The following is a 16,626-nucleotide window of genomic DNA, read 5'->3' on the forward strand; positions in this document are numbered from 1 at the left end:
TATCATGATTGCTTATGAATATTGCTTCTTTTATTTTAAAATCATTAATATATAGTCTTGATTTTTTTTTGTATCCAAAATGCTACAATGGCTATGCCAATAGACATACCTGTTTCTTGTCTGAAACGGTGTGATAGATATGGGTAATAAATTAGCAATTCACTAGAGCTCAAAGCCAGCATAACTTTGGTATTTACTCAGAGGAGGGTACATGGTAAGGTTAGGATGATTTATTATGAATGTAATGGAAACTGGGATTAAATGGGCTGGGGTGAGTTGGATGCTGCAGAGTGCCAGCTGTACCAGGAGGCTCCTGGCTGCATTGGTCTCTGCCGGCAGCTGCCCTCTGTCATGGTGGAGATGTGGCTCCACCAGGTGCCTACCAATGCCACCGGGGATCTGCTGGGGATGGCCACCCCAGCAGATGGAGGGCTGGCAGAAGCCCCCAAAATGAGGTGTTCTGGAGGTGTGGCAGGGGAGGAGCCATGGGGGGACTTATGCAATATCCTCCTTGTGTTTCTGCTGGCTCCTCCTACACTGCCCCCCCCACCAGCTTCCTGGTAGTTGGATTGCTCTGTTGGGCTGCAACCCTAGCCCCACCTACCTAGGAGTAAGACCATTGAATCCAATAGGACTTACTTCTAAGTAGACATGATAACGATTGAACTGTCCCACACCAAACCATGGGGCCAATGGTTGGGAAAGAACTGTAGAATCAGGCCAAATGATCTGTACCTCATTTTCTCCCAAGAATATAGGACAAGTGTTAGCCATTAATTTTGATAATAATTTTGCCACCAGAAAAACTTGAGGATTTGTCTGGTACAACCCTATATTATACATATTTAATCAGAATTAATTCCCATTGTTTTCAATGAGAGTTAAATTCAAGTAAGTGTGTGTAATATTTTATTTGTTCATATAGATACTTTTGTACCACTTTTCCAGCTAAAAACTGCTCAAAGTGGCTTATAGTAAAGTATTAAAAACAAATAAGGCAACAACAAACAATAAAAACAATGATACCTATATCTATATCTATCTATATCTATATCAAAAAGCCAGCCAAATAGAACAGCAGATCAGTCAATACAGGGGATCAAAATAGGATCAAAAGTAATATATCTCTGACAAGCCTGTGGGAGCACACAAGTCTCATGGGGTAGTGCATTGTAAAGCTGAGGCATAGCAACAGAAAGTCTCTGTTTGGTGTTCCTGGCAACTGAACCTTAGATAGTGCCAGGACAATTACAAGACCTCTCCTATCCCAATGACTTCAGGGAATGGACAGATTCATATTGTATTGAAACTAGGGGTGTGCTCAGATTTTACAAATTTTGAATTTGACACTAGATCTTCCAATTATTCACTTTTTTGTCCTTGTGGAACAGGCTTTCTTCTAGCGGTTTTCTGTGGCTGAAGCAGATTTTTTTTAAAAATTGCCTCAAAAATATCAATATTAATATTGCTATTTCTCTCAAAATACCAATATTACTATTGCTATTCTGAGGAAAATATCATTTAAAAACAATATTTTTAAAATATCAATATTAATATCAATATTTTTGCATTTAAAAACCCAAATCAGTATTTACCGCAAATAACAAACATTGATCCCTTATGAAGCAGTACCAGAAGGAAGCTCAATGGAACAAAAATCAAACCAGCGCTGAAATAAAGATCCCATCCCTAACTGAAGCCATAGAAGATGTATCATAACCTCTTCAAATAAACAGAAATATTACCACTTCATTCAATGCAATCAGGCATCATCAAATACATCATCAAATCACAGGGCTGGCGCCAGACATGCCGGGGCCCTTGAGCACCAGCTTGCCCCGGACCCTGGCACGTGCGCGCACACGCGCGCACATGGGGGTCTATCTGTCTCTTGCAGGGAGGGAGCTTCTTCCGCCCGCCTGTTCACTGGCTCCATCTCTCCTGTCTTGCGGCTGATCAGGCTGCTCTGCACACACATTGCTGCCGTCAACCAAGATGGCGGAGAAGGCTTCAGCCCCTTAGGGAAACCTTGGCCACCATCTTGGTTAATGGCAGTCCTGCACATGCAGCCGCAAAAGACAGGAGAGATGTGTAGGTGGAGCCAGCAAACAGATGGGTGGAAGAAGCTTTCTCCCTGCTATCTGCAGCAGCTACTCTGCCCACACCCTATTGAGAGGCCCCTCAGGGGCTTCTGTGGCTCCAGGGATTCTCGGCCAGGGCCCAACCTGGCCGCCTTTTGGAACCGGCCCTGTCAAATCACATTCCAGTTATCAATGTTTCTTGTGTTTGTGTTTCTGTAAATGAAATTAGGGAAATATTCATTTTTTTCTTCATATGTTCACTTTTTGTAAAATTGTTCATTGTAATAATAAATGTTGATAATGTACAAAGAATGAAATTAAAAGATCCATTGGTAATACTACCTATATAAAATGGCCAATGTATATGATATTGCATGAGCCTGGCTTGAACATCTCAGAACTCTTTGTTTAAAAAAGGTTCCTTCCCTTGACTTAACTGGAGTCAGAATGACAGAGAGAGAGAGCAGAGGATCTTCTTAGCTTAACATCTTGGGTTCTAATAATTTTTACTGACTTACTTTCAGATTTAAGACAAAGTCTTCAATTCTGAGTTTCTTTCCTGGACATTTTTTTTCTTAATAATGTTATTTGTTATTTAGTTTAATTTTTGTAAATTGTATTGTTTTCATTGATGTATTTTTATACTTGTGTTTATTTTTCTTTGTAAGCTGCCTTGAGGGCCTTTGGCCGAAAGGCGGGGTATAAATTATTATTATTATTATTATTATTATTATTATTATTATTATTATTATTATTATTATTATTAAATTATTAATTACTTAAATTTTTATTCTGTTCTTCCTCCCAGAAGGAGCCCAGGGTGGCCAACAAGGGACAAAACTCTAAAAACATCTTATAACATATTTAAAACAACTTTTTTAAAAAAAAACTTAAAAAATATCTTAAAAAGCAATTCCAACACAGACACAAAAACTGGGATAAGGTTTCTACTTAAAAGGCTTGTTGAAAGAAGAAGGTCTTCAGTAGGTGCCGAAAAAATAACAGAGATTGCACCTGTCTAATATTTAAGGGGAAGGAATTCCGAATGGTTAGTGCCACAACACTAAAGGTCCACTTCCTATGTGGTGCGGAATGGACCTCCTGATGAGATAGTATCTACAGGAGGCCTTCACCTGCAGAGTGCAGTGATCGACTGGGTACATAAGGGATAAGACAGTCTTTCAGGTATCCTGGTCCCAAGCTGCAAAGGCCTTTGTACATAAAAAAACAGAACCTTGAACTTGGCCCAGCAGCTAATGAGCAGCCAGTGCAATTCTTTCAGCAGTGTTGGCCATATCATGCTCCAGTAAGTAGTCATGCCACCGCATTTTGCACCAGCTGCAGCTTCCAGACCAACCTCAAGGGCAGCCCCATATAGAGTGCATTACAATAATCCAGCCTGGAGGTTACCAGTGCATGGACAACAGTGGTCAGGCTGTCTTGGTCCAGAAACGGCCACAGCTGTCTTACCAGCCAAAGCTAGTAAAAGGCATTCCTACCACTGAGGTCACCTGGGCCTCTAATGACCAAGTTGGATCCAGGAGCACACCTAGGCTACAAATCTGTTCTTTCAGAGGATGTACAACCCAATCCAAAGCAGGTTATTGACCAATGATCCAGATTCAGGAACCATTCCCCCATAGTGCCTCCAGCTTGCTAGGCTTCAGAGTTAGTTCAGTGGTCCTCATCCAGGCACTGGCCCAGTGCTTGCATGGCCTCTACCGATCCAGATGTTACAGAGAAATAGAGCTGGGTATCATCAGCATGCTGCTGAAACCTCATCCCAGATCTCCTGATGACTGCTCCCAATGACTTGATATAGATGTTAAACAGCATTGGGGACAAGATGGTACCCTGCATACAACACAGCCTAACTGCCAGAGGGCCAAAAGATAATATCTCAGTGCTACTCTCTGAAACCGACCTCAGAGATAGGATCAGAACCACTATAAAAAGGTGTATCCAACACCCATCTCACCAAGTTGGCTCAGAAGGATACCATGGTCAATTGTAATGGAGTTTATTTATTTATTTATTTATTTTACTTTGTAGTCATTCACAAAGTGACTGACAAAAAAAGCCAAAGGTATAGCATAAAAAATTATATAAAAATAAAACCATTACAGTGACCCAGAAAAACTTCAGCAGTGGAACATTTATCATAATCTGTCAAATGCCTGGAAGATGAGATAGGTGTTTACGTTGCACCAAAGGAGCTTAATTATGGTGCCAGGTGGGCCTCACTGGGGAGAGCATTTCACAAGTGGAAAGCCACAACTGAAAAGATCTACTCCCTTGTTGCCACCTTCTGGACCTCCATTAGAGGGGGTCTCTGGAGGAGGGATGAAGACCAAAGGGGCTGGGTAAATACACATTGGAAGATGTGCTCTGAGATATATTGGGGCCCTGAGACATACAGGGTTTGTAGCTCAAAACCTATACTTTGAATTGGATTTGTAAACGGACAGGCAGCCAGATTGTGGACAGTGTGGGCTTAGACAAACTTCACCACCCTGCCCCTATGCTGTCATGTTGCACATATAGCGTGCACCACATGACCATGCCGCTCTTGGCCAAAATGGCGGCTGGGGCTTTACCCCCAGGCCGCAAATACACCCTGCTCACCCAGACTGTGCATGGGCAAGAAGAAAGGGAATAGTCTTGCAGTTAAAAAATGAAATTGACCATGGAGCATGACAGTGCTGTTCTATTGGGTCAGCAAATAAATGGTGCAAAGTCAGCTAGTTCTTAAATTTTTTATTTCAAGAGTGTATTCACTGAATGGAATGACTTCCTTGCCTAGCATGATCATGAACGGGAAATTTGCTATATCAGCATATTTAGCTAAGAACGTTACTTTACTGGTGGAAATGAGATATAATCTTAGAGCAAAAGATCTAATTCTTCAGAACATATGCCTGATGAATATATACTCCACCATCCCAAAACTTAGGAAAAGAAGGCTGCAAATACATATATACTATCTGGTTGCTAAAAATAGAACAAACTCTGAATCTGACTTTGACTCATGTATACTTGATAGTTTATTTAAATATATACAGTGTTCTGAAAGCTTGGTGTGGGTACCAGCAGATTAAAGAGCATATATGCAATATTTAGGCTTCAGTCCTAGAGCAATTTAAAACTGCGAGTCAGCCCCATTGGATTCAATGGGACTTAACTTCTGAATAGACACATACAGTAAGATTGCACTGTTGATTACTAATATTCAGTTCAGTGGCTAAGGCTGATATCCTTAACTGAGAGAAAGTCCAATTGAACTCTGCAAGACTTACTTCTACATAGACCTGTGTAGGATTGAACTGTGAAAATGCAAAAATGTGTTTTGCTTTGTTTTTTAAACCCAGCCTTCTACTGACTTCCATGTGTCTGGGAGGACTTCTGCAGGTTTTAATTTTGGTTTTAGTAAACTTGTTTCCCATGTAATCTGAATCATGGACTGTCGTATACACTTGTTAGTTTAAACAATTCACCTTCATAGTCCACAGATAGTTTAAGCAAGCCAACTTAACCCATGGTTTGAAGTTGGCTTTTTTTGAAATTGATCATATTTATTGTTAAACCATAATTCTTGGTTCATATGGAACAGGAAGTTCCAAAAGTATAAACTTATAAAATCATTTTCCTGAATGTGTAGCAGAGGGGATCAGGGAGCACATGAGCCCAAGGCAAGCTGTGGCTAGTTCATGTAGTGCTTAACAATGGATTAACATTACATCCAAAAGTGCCATACATTAGTACATTTAGGACTATTGATTACAATTGATCTAAGCACATCTAATCTAGCACACCTATATTGCAACCTAAATGTGTTCCATTATTAAGAAGGTAGCCTCATTGGTTTTAAATTTCAGGGAGAGAAGAGGGAAGATGCAGTTTCCTAATTAATTTGAGACAAAATGATTTGCAATGACAATTCCCCAATTTATTCCCAAATTAATTAATGAACCTTACAGTTCAAGCCTGTGCTTGTCTCATGCCATTGAGTTCAATGAAATTTACTCCCAGGTGAATACATCTAGGGTTGCAGCCTTAGTCTTCTTGGCTTCCAGCCCATAAACCACAGATGCATTTTATAAAATACATTTCTTCCTTTAATCTTGACTGTTCTGTTCTCTACAGTCTAATGCAATGATAGTCAACATGGTGCTCTCCAGATTTTGTTGAACTCAAACTCCCATCAGCCCTGATTAGCCATGTTGGCTGGGCCTGATTGGAGTTAGGTCTAATAATATCTGGAGGTCACCCTCTTGGCTACCCCTGGGCTAACCCAGGGCCAAAGCACATCAATAATCTCTGCTTCTCCCTCTATTGCAATAACTAAGGGCCAAAGAGAGAGAGGGAGAATCATATTGGGTTCACAGCACTAAAGTGAGAGTAGGTTAAGCCTTTTCTCTTTGCTGTTCCTCAAAGTTCCCATTTGTCCTGTGGCAGAAAAAATACAGGTATGTATGTGGGTGCAAATCTCTTTGAACTAAAAGTAAAAACAAAACCCACCATGACAAGAAATCCACTCACAAATCTCCCAACATCTTGTCCACTGTCAAAGCAGCAACTAACTTCAGTGTGAAGTAAGAAGGTGAGCTTCTTGCATGTCAGGAAAATGCTTATTTATGTGACCCTGTTGAAGCCATGTGACTTACATGACTTAAAAATATTAACAAGAAAAAATAAGTTCCTATAATAAATGCAGCAGATTTTTGTTAGCAATGATAACTTTTCCAATTTATATTTACTAATACTGCTTTTTATTTTAGTCTTACTGTAACTAGATTCAAAGGTCTAGTATATGTATGCAGTTGCTAGATGTAGTGAGTATTTTGGTGTTTTTGTACATGAGGGTCCATTCTCCATGTAACAACAGCTCTAATGTCAATAAAATGTTTGCTGTCTTGTCTTCCATTGGCTTCAGCAGTTTTTAGATAGCAATGTACTTCCTAAATTAGAAAAATAAATTTTATTTTTAAAGTTAAAAGGTTTGAGTTAAGCCTGCAAAAGCAAAAGTTTAAGTGTTCCAATTTAACCCTTGACATTCTGGCATTTTCCAGACTGCCAGCCAAATGAACACTTTAGGAGGAGGTCTATAAATATGTCTGCAGCACCCAGAGAGTTAATCCACCCCATTGTGCATAGGTGTTGGAGCTCTTATGGTATGTAAGATTATAACAAAATTCAGAGTTATTATGTATTCTCCTTTAATATATACATTTTTCCAATAAGCACCTTCTGAAAACTTACGTTTTCTCATTGGAACTAGCAGATATGCATATATGAGGGTTATAATGTTCCTCCCCTGGCACCACCTGTCAGGCTCCCACCCGTGGCTACCACCAGGGAGAAATGTGTTTTTTATTTTTATTTAGCTCACCCTAGCACAGATCTCACAAGATCCCACTGCTAGGCAGCACCACCAGTCACTCCCTGTAAACAATACTGCTAGAGGACTTCGCCTTAGTCTCCCTATGGCTTGTTACTTTGTGTCTGGGTGCCCTTGCTGTTCACAACCCCCTTGTATCTTTGTCTATAAAGCATACTGCCCTGGGTTGCTCTGGATACTTGACGATGTTACAATATCTCCCTTCACCGCTGCCACCATTTATTTGATACTGTTTCCCTCCAGCCTTGGTAATTACCCTGCCCTCCCTTCTGGTTTGTGTATCCCCAGCCAAGGATCAGGCTTTTGGTAAACCAATAAAAGTATTTATTTGATAACAGCAGGAAATAACAAGATTACTTTAGGAATGTTCAACAAATGTATGGGTTCATATGGTTTCAACCTCTTTATGTTTCCAATCATATATATTCTGCCTAAATACCAGCCAAATATAATCCAACCCACAACCAACTCCAATCCACACTCCACAACCAATCGCAAACAACTCCCCCACCAAACAGAACCCTGAACCAACTGTCATCCTCTCATTTATACCTTCAGCCACTCAAACACTCAGCCAATCATCATACAGCATTCTCCAGCATTCCAGCCCATGTACTCCCCCCTCTCACTCAGTCACTTACCATATATCACTTAATAAATCCGCACTTACCATATTTACAGATATTAAAATACAGGGACATCACATTTCCCCCCCTTTAAATAAAAGCAAAGTATTACTCCTACTGTACCCAGAATGACACGTTATATACAAGTGTCCGTCACTCAGGGGTAGAGTGTCCTTTTAGTCTCACATCTTGATCACTTGATTGCAGTATCAGCAATCTGCCTTGAAAGTCCGTCCGCCAGCACGTTGTCCTTTCCCTTGATGAAAACAAAGTCTACTCGATATTCCTGCAGTGCAGCATGGTGTTGCTGTTTTTCATAATGTCCAGCTACAGCAACACACGATGATCCGTGATGACCATGCACTTCCTTCCCCACACGTAGGGACACAGCTTTCCCAGGCCCCACACGACTGCCAAACACTCTTTCTGAACCGATGAGTAGTTCCGTTCTCTCGCTAACAGTTTCTGACTCAGATATGCAATGGGATGCTTGATGCCTTCCCTCTCTTGCATCAGCACAACTGCAAGAGCCAAATCCCACGCATCCGTCGCCATGATGAATGGCTGCTCAAAGTCCAGAGCTATCAACACAGGACTCTGGCACAATGGTTGCTTCAGTTGGTCAAAAGCTTTTTGACACCTTTCATCCCATATCACGCACTCAGCACACTTTTTCTGCGTTAACTCATGTAGTGGGGTTGCTATTTCTCCAGACCCCTTTATAAACTTTCTATAAAATCCAGCCATACCTAGAAATGCTCTCACTTGTTTCTTGTTTATGGGAACAGGCCAAGATTGGATAGCCTCTACTTTATCCCATAAGAGGGTGATCTTTCCACTCCCCACCTTATGCCCTAGGTAAATTACTTCATGTAACCCAAACTGGCATTTTTTTTACTTTGATGGTTAAACCAGCCTTTTTAAGCGCCTCCAACACCGCTGTTAAATGTTGAACAAGTTCAGGCACAGACTTGCTGAATATAGCTATGTCGTCTATGTATGCCACAGCAAAATCTGACATGCCTCTTAAAATAGTATTAATTAATCTTTGAAAGGAACTTGGTGAGTTCCTAAGCCCCATAGGTAGTGTTATAAATTCATACAACCCATCAGGTGTGTTAAAAGCAGTTTTAGCCCTGGATTGCTCTTCCAACTCCATCTGCCAAAACCCTTTGCATAGATCTATTGTGGAGATGGTTGTGGCTGTCCCCAACAGTTCTAACATGGTGTCTACCCTAGGCATGGGGTACGCATCCAGAACTGTGATTTAATTTATAGCTCTATAATCAATACAAAATCTGATTGTCCCACCTTTCTTTGGTACCAGCACTATACTAGAGGACCAGGGACTAATTGATTCCCGAATCACACCCAGCTCTAGCATATCTCTTACTTCCTTTCTGATTTCATCCAACACTCTTTCATTCACTCTATAAGGGGTAATTTTATTGGAGGATGATTGTTTATGTCTAAAGTATGTTTTGCAACACTGGTTCCACCAGGTCTAACATTAAAGAGATCCTTATGTTTGCTCAGAACACTTAGGATTCCCCCTTTGAGCTTGTCATCCACCTCCTCTGCCTTGCTTTCTTGTACCAAGACTGGCAAATTAGGACCACTCCCTTTCAGCATTCTGTCAAATCTTTCTGTTGACCTATTGGTTGCTGGATGGTATATGATGGTTTTCAAATGCTTCAATCCACAACACTTCCACATACATTGCATCACTTCTCCCATAAATACACTGCCTTGATCAGTCAAAACCTCATGTGGAAAACCTAGTCTCATAAAGATTTTCAGCAATGCCTCTGCCACTACAGGGGCTTCCACTGACCTCAGGGCCTCAGCATCTGGGTACCTCGTTGCAAAATCCACCACCACTAATATATATTTCCTGCCATGCCTTGTGGGTTTAGAAAAAGGACCCACCAAGTCTATTCCCACTCTATAAAATGATTGTCCTATAATAGGAAGGGGCTTCAATTGAGCTTTTGTTTTTACCCCACTTTTTGGCATATCTTACAAGAGGAACAGTACTGTTTGATATCCTTGGAAATATTTGACCAATAATAATGAGCAGTCAGCCGTTTCTTTGTCTTTTTTATTCCAAGATGCCCTGAACAAGGAATATCATGTGCCATGTCTAGCAATCTGGGTCTGTATTTCCTAGGCACAATCAATTGTTTAACTGGTTCACAGCAGTTCTCTATCTCTTTAGGTAACCACAGTCTATACAGTACACCATTCTCCCACACTGTTTGATCCCTCAGAGTTTCTGTAAATGGGATTCTTTGTGTAAGGGCTTGTTCTTTTATAGGATTCAAACTGCAGTCCTTCTCCAACTCATCCCTGAACGGTTGTGTTTCTGCAGTAGAAAACATTTGTAAAAAAGTTTCATTCACTCCAGGCACACTAGGGGTTGCCATGGCGACCTCAGGCTCAGTTACAGGTTCCACCCTGTTCTGCCCAGTGTCAGATAAAATGGCTTCTGCTGCTTTATCAAGTTGTTGTCTTGTCACCATGTAAATCTTTCCCTGTGAACCCATTACATCTCTGCCCAAAATCACAGGTTCTTGTTGCTGGGCATTGATACCCACTTTATAAGTCTCTTCTTTTCCTCTCCAGTTTAATTTTATTAGGGCCATGGGAATGCTTTCTGGCTCACCTCTCACACCTTGTATTACCAACTTTTCCTGAGGTAAAATCTCCTCAGATCTTATCAAATCTGGCCTCAGTAAGGTCTGAGCAGCACCAGTGTCTAGCAAAGCCCAATAAGTTGCCCCTTGCACACACACTTCCTATCTCAAGCTTGAGTCAAAATCTTGAACATTTGACCAGCTTGACAGAATTGTATTTTCTTTGTTTCACCCCCTCTCAGTTCACTTTTCACTGCTCTTCCTTGAACAGGATTACTGATAGGGTTTGTAGCTTCACATTGGAAACGGAGATGTCCTGGCCTACCACATTTGAAGCAGCGTTTCTCCTCCATTTTAGGATACACAGACCCAGTCTGAGGTGTCCTGTGCCCTTCTGATTTTATTAGAGGGTTTACTCTCTGTGGTGCCACATCTCTTCTGGCATTATTATTTGGTCTTGTTTTGAAATCTCTTGGTGTTTTTCCCATCCAACCCGTTCAGTTTTAAGTAAAATGATCTGCCAGCTCTGCTGCTTCCTGCACAGGGGAACGATCTTTAACCAGCAATCTAATTTCTGATGGCAGTTGATGATATAACTGGTATAATATCATGAGGCTTTTCTCCTCTTCCACAGACTGAGCTTTAGCACTTGTCATCCATTTTTCAAATATGTCCATCAGTTTTGTCCCCAACTCCACAAAAGATCTCCCTGTCTGTATCTGGCAGTTTCTGAAGAGTTTTCTAAAATAATCAGGCCCCAGTCTAAATCTTTTAAACACTGCTTCCTTGAATTCAGCATATATCACTGGCCTGTCTGAGGAGAACTATTAATACACCTCAGCCAATTCCCCTTTAATTAAATTTGATAAATGCTGCATGTATTTATCTTCAGGTAGCCCCCACATCTGAGCTGCCTTTTCAAATGTTGTGAGGTAAATTTGTGGATCTTGACCAGGCTCATACACAGCAAAGTCTTTTGGAGTGACTTTTATTTTTGCTTCATCACTTTTCTTGTTTCATCAGAATGAAACTTCTCTCTTTCTAATTTTAACCTTCTCACTTGTATCTCAGCCTCCATTCGCACTCTTTCAGTGTCCATTCGCATCTTTTCAGTCTCCAATATTCGCTGCTTTTCCTTCTCCTCAGCCTCCATTCTCACTCTTTCAGTATCCATTCTCAGTTTCATCATCTCAATCTCTCTGTCCTTATCTTTTTCCCCAGCCTCCATTCTCAATCTTTCAGCCTCCAACTTTAACTTCTCTCTTAAATACTCCACATAGGCAGGATTACTTAAGCACCCTTCTGGGGTCTCTTCTCTTACAGGTTCTTTGGTTTGGATTGACGTATATGTTATTAATGCCACCGGCAATTCGTCAACCACTTTACCCTCATGAGGTAAATGTAAAGCTATATACTTCTCCACCAGCTCTTCTCTCTTCATCTTTAAGAACTCAGCCATGTTTCTTAAATCTCGCACACTTTACCACACACTCACAAGTAATCTTTATTATTTCCTTCACAGTCACACCACTGTATAGTGACTCTCTTTTGTTCGTATCCCACTGCTACCACCACATGTAATGTTCCTCCCCTGGCACCACCTGTCAGGCTCCCACCCGTGGCTACCACCAGGGAGAAACATAGTTTTTATTTTTCTTTAGCTCACCCTAGCACAGATCTCACAAGATCCCACTGCTAGGCAGCACCACCAGTCACTCCCTGTAAACAATACTGCTAGAGGACTTCGCCTTAGTCTCCCTATGGCTTGTTACTTTGTGTCTGGGTGCCCTTGCTGTCCACAACCCCCTTGTATCTTTGTCTATAAAGCATACAGCCCTGGGTTGCTCTGGATAATTGACGATGTTACAATATCTCCCTTCACCACTGCCACCATTTATTTGATACTGTTTCCCTCCAGCCTTGGTAATTACCCTGCCCTCCCTTCTGGTTTGTGTATCCCCAGCCAAAGATCAGGCTTTTGGTAAACCAATAAAAGTATTTATTTGATAACAGCAGGAAATAACAAGATTACTTTAGGAATGTTCAACAAGCGTATGGTTTCATATAGTGTCACTCTTTATGTTTCCAATCATATATATTCTGCCTAAATACCAGCCAAATATAATCCAACCCACAACCAACTCCAATCCACACTCCACAACCAATCGCCAACAACCCCCCCACCAAACAGAACCCTGAACCAACTGTCATCCTCTCATTTATACCTTCAGCCACTCAAACGCTTAGCCAATCATCATACAGCATTCTCCAGCATTCTAGCCCATGTACTCCCCCCCTCACTCAGTCACTTACCATATATCACTTAATAAACCTGCACTTACCATATTTACAGATATTAAAATACAGGGGCATCACAAGGGGCTGTAATGAAAGGGGACTGGGACACAGTTGATATTGCACCACCTTCCAGATTTAGAATGCAGGATCTTCCATTGTGCCACAACCAGTGTCACACTCTAAATCAGATTCCTAGCTGCAATTTATACAGTGGAGAATTCAAAAGTAACAGATTTGAGGTAAGCCATTTCCTAGAAACAGAGCCACCACTGGTGAGTTGTGTGCCTGGAGAGACAGGGAGAGATGCATTGTCTCAGAATTAAAATGAAATTTCTGTCTAAAGCAAGTTGGATAGCCCTATTTAACCTTGAAGAGGATGTGCCTAGCTAGGAATGCTATTCCTTTCCCTGTACAGTATGTGCTTTCAAATGTACCTGGATATAAGGGTCAGTGGGGAGGACCCTAAACTAAGTCATAATCCATAGCCTCACTGTGGCACAATGGCCTGGGTCACATGTCACAGTAAGCTATAGTCTGAAATAAACTATGACACATGAACAAGCAGCATGCTGGTGATGTTTCTCAATCGCACTTGCAATTCTCTCCTGCTACTCCCTTTGCTGAGCTAAGAGGAAATGAACCACAGTGTTGGCTTAGCATTATGTGCAAACCAGTGCATGTGGCTTTTCAAACACACCACAGCAGAAGCCAAGGTTTGTTCATGGATTGCTGCTCATGGTTTGTTCAAGCACTGGTCTGCACATAATTCTGAGCCAGAGTTTTGATTTGTTTCCTCTTGCTTAGCAAAAGGAGGAAGGCATGGTTCAGCAATGTTCACCAGGATGCTGCTAATTCATGGTAAACCATGGTTTGTTTCTGACTATGGCTTACTGTTACATTTAAGCAGGTCTGCGGATTTAAAGCCACCATCACCACTTCATCCTCCAGTGCCAGCACAGGCAACATAGCCCTGTTAATCCCCAAACATACATAAGAAGTATGATATCCAGCAGCCATTTAACAACCACTGAGGCTACTGTGACTAATGGGAGCATTTACAACAGCTTATCAGTCAGGTCTATATCCTGTTATGGGAGGAACAAAATGGTTCAGATTTGTTGTCCCTGACAAGGAAGCTGATGTAACAGCTTCACAGTAACTTTGGAGTTGTCAGTTATTGCATGTCTGCTGGACAATGCAATATTCCTACCTAGAGTATATCTATAGAGTTTACTGGTATTTAGTTGCCAGTGTTGGGGGGACAGGGGCAAAATCAGTGCAGTACAGTAGGGTTGTACATCAGTTGTGTCAACTGTAGATCTATCATCCATTGATTATGTTTATAACCAAGCATGTATTTAGCATTTGTTTTTAGAGTGCATATTACTTTTTTATTTTTGAAAAGTCATATAGCACCTGTTTTATCATAAAGATTCCAGGGCAGCTAGCTGATAGTATGATTTGATACATCCTACTCATGCTAATATACAGTGACCAATTCTACTACTTTCAGTTAGCTGGAGGTGGTGTTATTCCTCCTCAAACAAGCTGTTGTGCCTTACTGCATTTTCAGTTGTAATGCTTTATGGCAGAATATTTCATTTCAGCACTATTAAGTTCAAACAGTTTTACTGCAGTTTTGCTGCATTTACATTCAATTTATATATACATATTGCTTTTAGGCAATAGTAGCTGCTGCATCATCATCATCTCAGTGACATAGTACAAAAAGATTCACAGAGAGGCAGTCTAAGAATTTGTTGTTGTTTATATTGCAGCAGTTTAAGATTCTGATCTAGATTATGCCAGAGAGTTTTATAATTAATAAATAGTTCCTGGTTTGACTCAGGGTATTCTGCTGTCACAACTGTAATACTGTGAACATAGGAATTGTTAAATTTTGTTATATGAATTAAATAAATGGTAACATCTGTAAATAATTTTGCAAAATATAATTACAATCCACCATTAAAGGGAAATAAATATATATACTGTATATACTTAATTTCAAAAACTATAATTTTTCCAAAAGTGGCTCAAAGTGCTTTTACATGCCATTGTTAGGTGGTTACATTTTTATACCTGAGTAATAAAACCTTAAAACTGAGGTTTTTAATGAGAATATCAGTAGACCACTAGTAATATTGCTGTACTAGGTACCATTACAACAGATGGTCATTATATAAAAAGGCAGTGCTTCTTAACTGCATGTTTAACAATGCTTTCTGTTGTAAATTACTCTTCATTAAAATGTTCCATTGTCTGATTCTCTGGTGATTGTAGGAAAGATATTCAAAAATTTAATTCTCTTCTTTAAAATAAATACCCATTTTTTCACCATTAAAGATGATGTATGAAACAATACAATGTTTAGCATTAGAAATTATCCACTTACCAAAATTAAACAAACAGCACTATATGGGAACAGCAACTCCAGAGTGTCAAAGGTCAAAGTTGTATGCAGAAACACTAAGTATGGGGTAAATAGTGACTAGAAGTACAGTAGTAGTGGCTGTACTCAGAGCTTGGAAAAGTTACTTTTTTGTACTACAACTCCCATCAGCCCAGTACTGCACCTATTTTTGTATTTGTACATGCCACTGAAAACCTAATCAATGAGTCCTATGGCACTACAAGAACTAAGGCCAAGATCCAAAGAAGCTTGTATAAGTACAATGGGATTTGTAAAAACAACAGTTGACCTCATTCCATTTCACTTTTGAAAGGTTTCTCGGTTACAAAAGGTGTTTGCCATGCAGCATGAGCAGGGGATGGGGGCTGCTGGGTAAAAATAAGAAGTCTGAAGCTTCCTTAGATGTACTGAGCAAATTGCATTATTCTTTGGATCATGACTTAAGAAACCTACTATCACATGGACTTTTATAGACAAAGAACTAGAAGCAGATGTGAAAAGAAACAGAGCAAAAAATAAAATAAATTACCATGACTTTCTGTTTCTTAACACTCAGCCACAATTCTTAGTTTATACTTAGTGGGCTGTTTAAAAACTGCACTCTAATGGAAATAATTTTAATTATACAGACAATTATTTCCAGGTAACGCTTTTAAAAAGCTGATGAAGAAACTTGTTTTAAAAATGTATAGGCATTTAACTAATTCTGTTTAACTCTTTTGCTACAAAATTGATTTCATTTTTCTTGTCTTAATTTTTGTAAGCCTTTTAAGTAGAGGCCTTATCCCAGTCTGCATCTATTTGGGAATTTAATATGTTTTTAAAGCTTTTTTAAAAAAAGTTTTAAAATATGTTTTTTAAAGTCTGTTTTTATGATGTTTTAGAGTGTTTTCAGTGTTTTTTGTTTGCCACCCTGGGCTCCTACTGGGAGAAAGGGCAGGATATTATTATTGTTGTTGTTGTTGTTGATAATGATAACTTATTAATAGTTATTAATAAAAATAAGCTACCTTGAGTCCCAATTTTAATGAATAAAATAACAAGCACAACCATAATTAATACAATATTCAAAAGGCATGTACATTCAGAGGAAGCAATTAAGTAGAACTAAACTATGGGATCTATCATTGTACAAATATTAGTATATACCTACAAGATGGTTAGTTCCACTGAA

General features: G+C 40.0%; 1 protein-coding gene across 7 annotated transcripts in view; it reads left to right on the forward strand.

Moving 5' to 3' along the window:
- MEIS2 (Meis homeobox 2) overlaps positions 1-16,626 on the forward strand; it is a 337,285-nt gene that overhangs the window by 78,529 nt on the left and 242,130 nt on the right. For 4 of the 7 annotated variants that reach the window (XM_061611511.1, XM_061611506.1, XM_061611507.1 and 1 more), the window contains one exon: positions 7,151-7,252. The exons of the other annotated variants lie outside the window; for them this stretch is intronic. In XM_061611511.1, coding sequence (XP_061467495.1) covers positions 7,151-7,252 — 102 coding nt within the window. The remainder of the gene's footprint in view (positions 1-7,150; positions 7,253-16,626) is intronic. 7 annotated transcript variants of the gene reach the window in all.

Source organism: Rhineura floridana, chromosome 2, assembly GCF_030035675.1.
Source record: "Rhineura floridana isolate rRhiFlo1 chromosome 2, rRhiFlo1.hap2, whole genome shotgun sequence".
Lineage (NCBI taxonomy): Eukaryota > Metazoa > Chordata > Lepidosauria > Squamata > Rhineuridae > Rhineura > Rhineura floridana.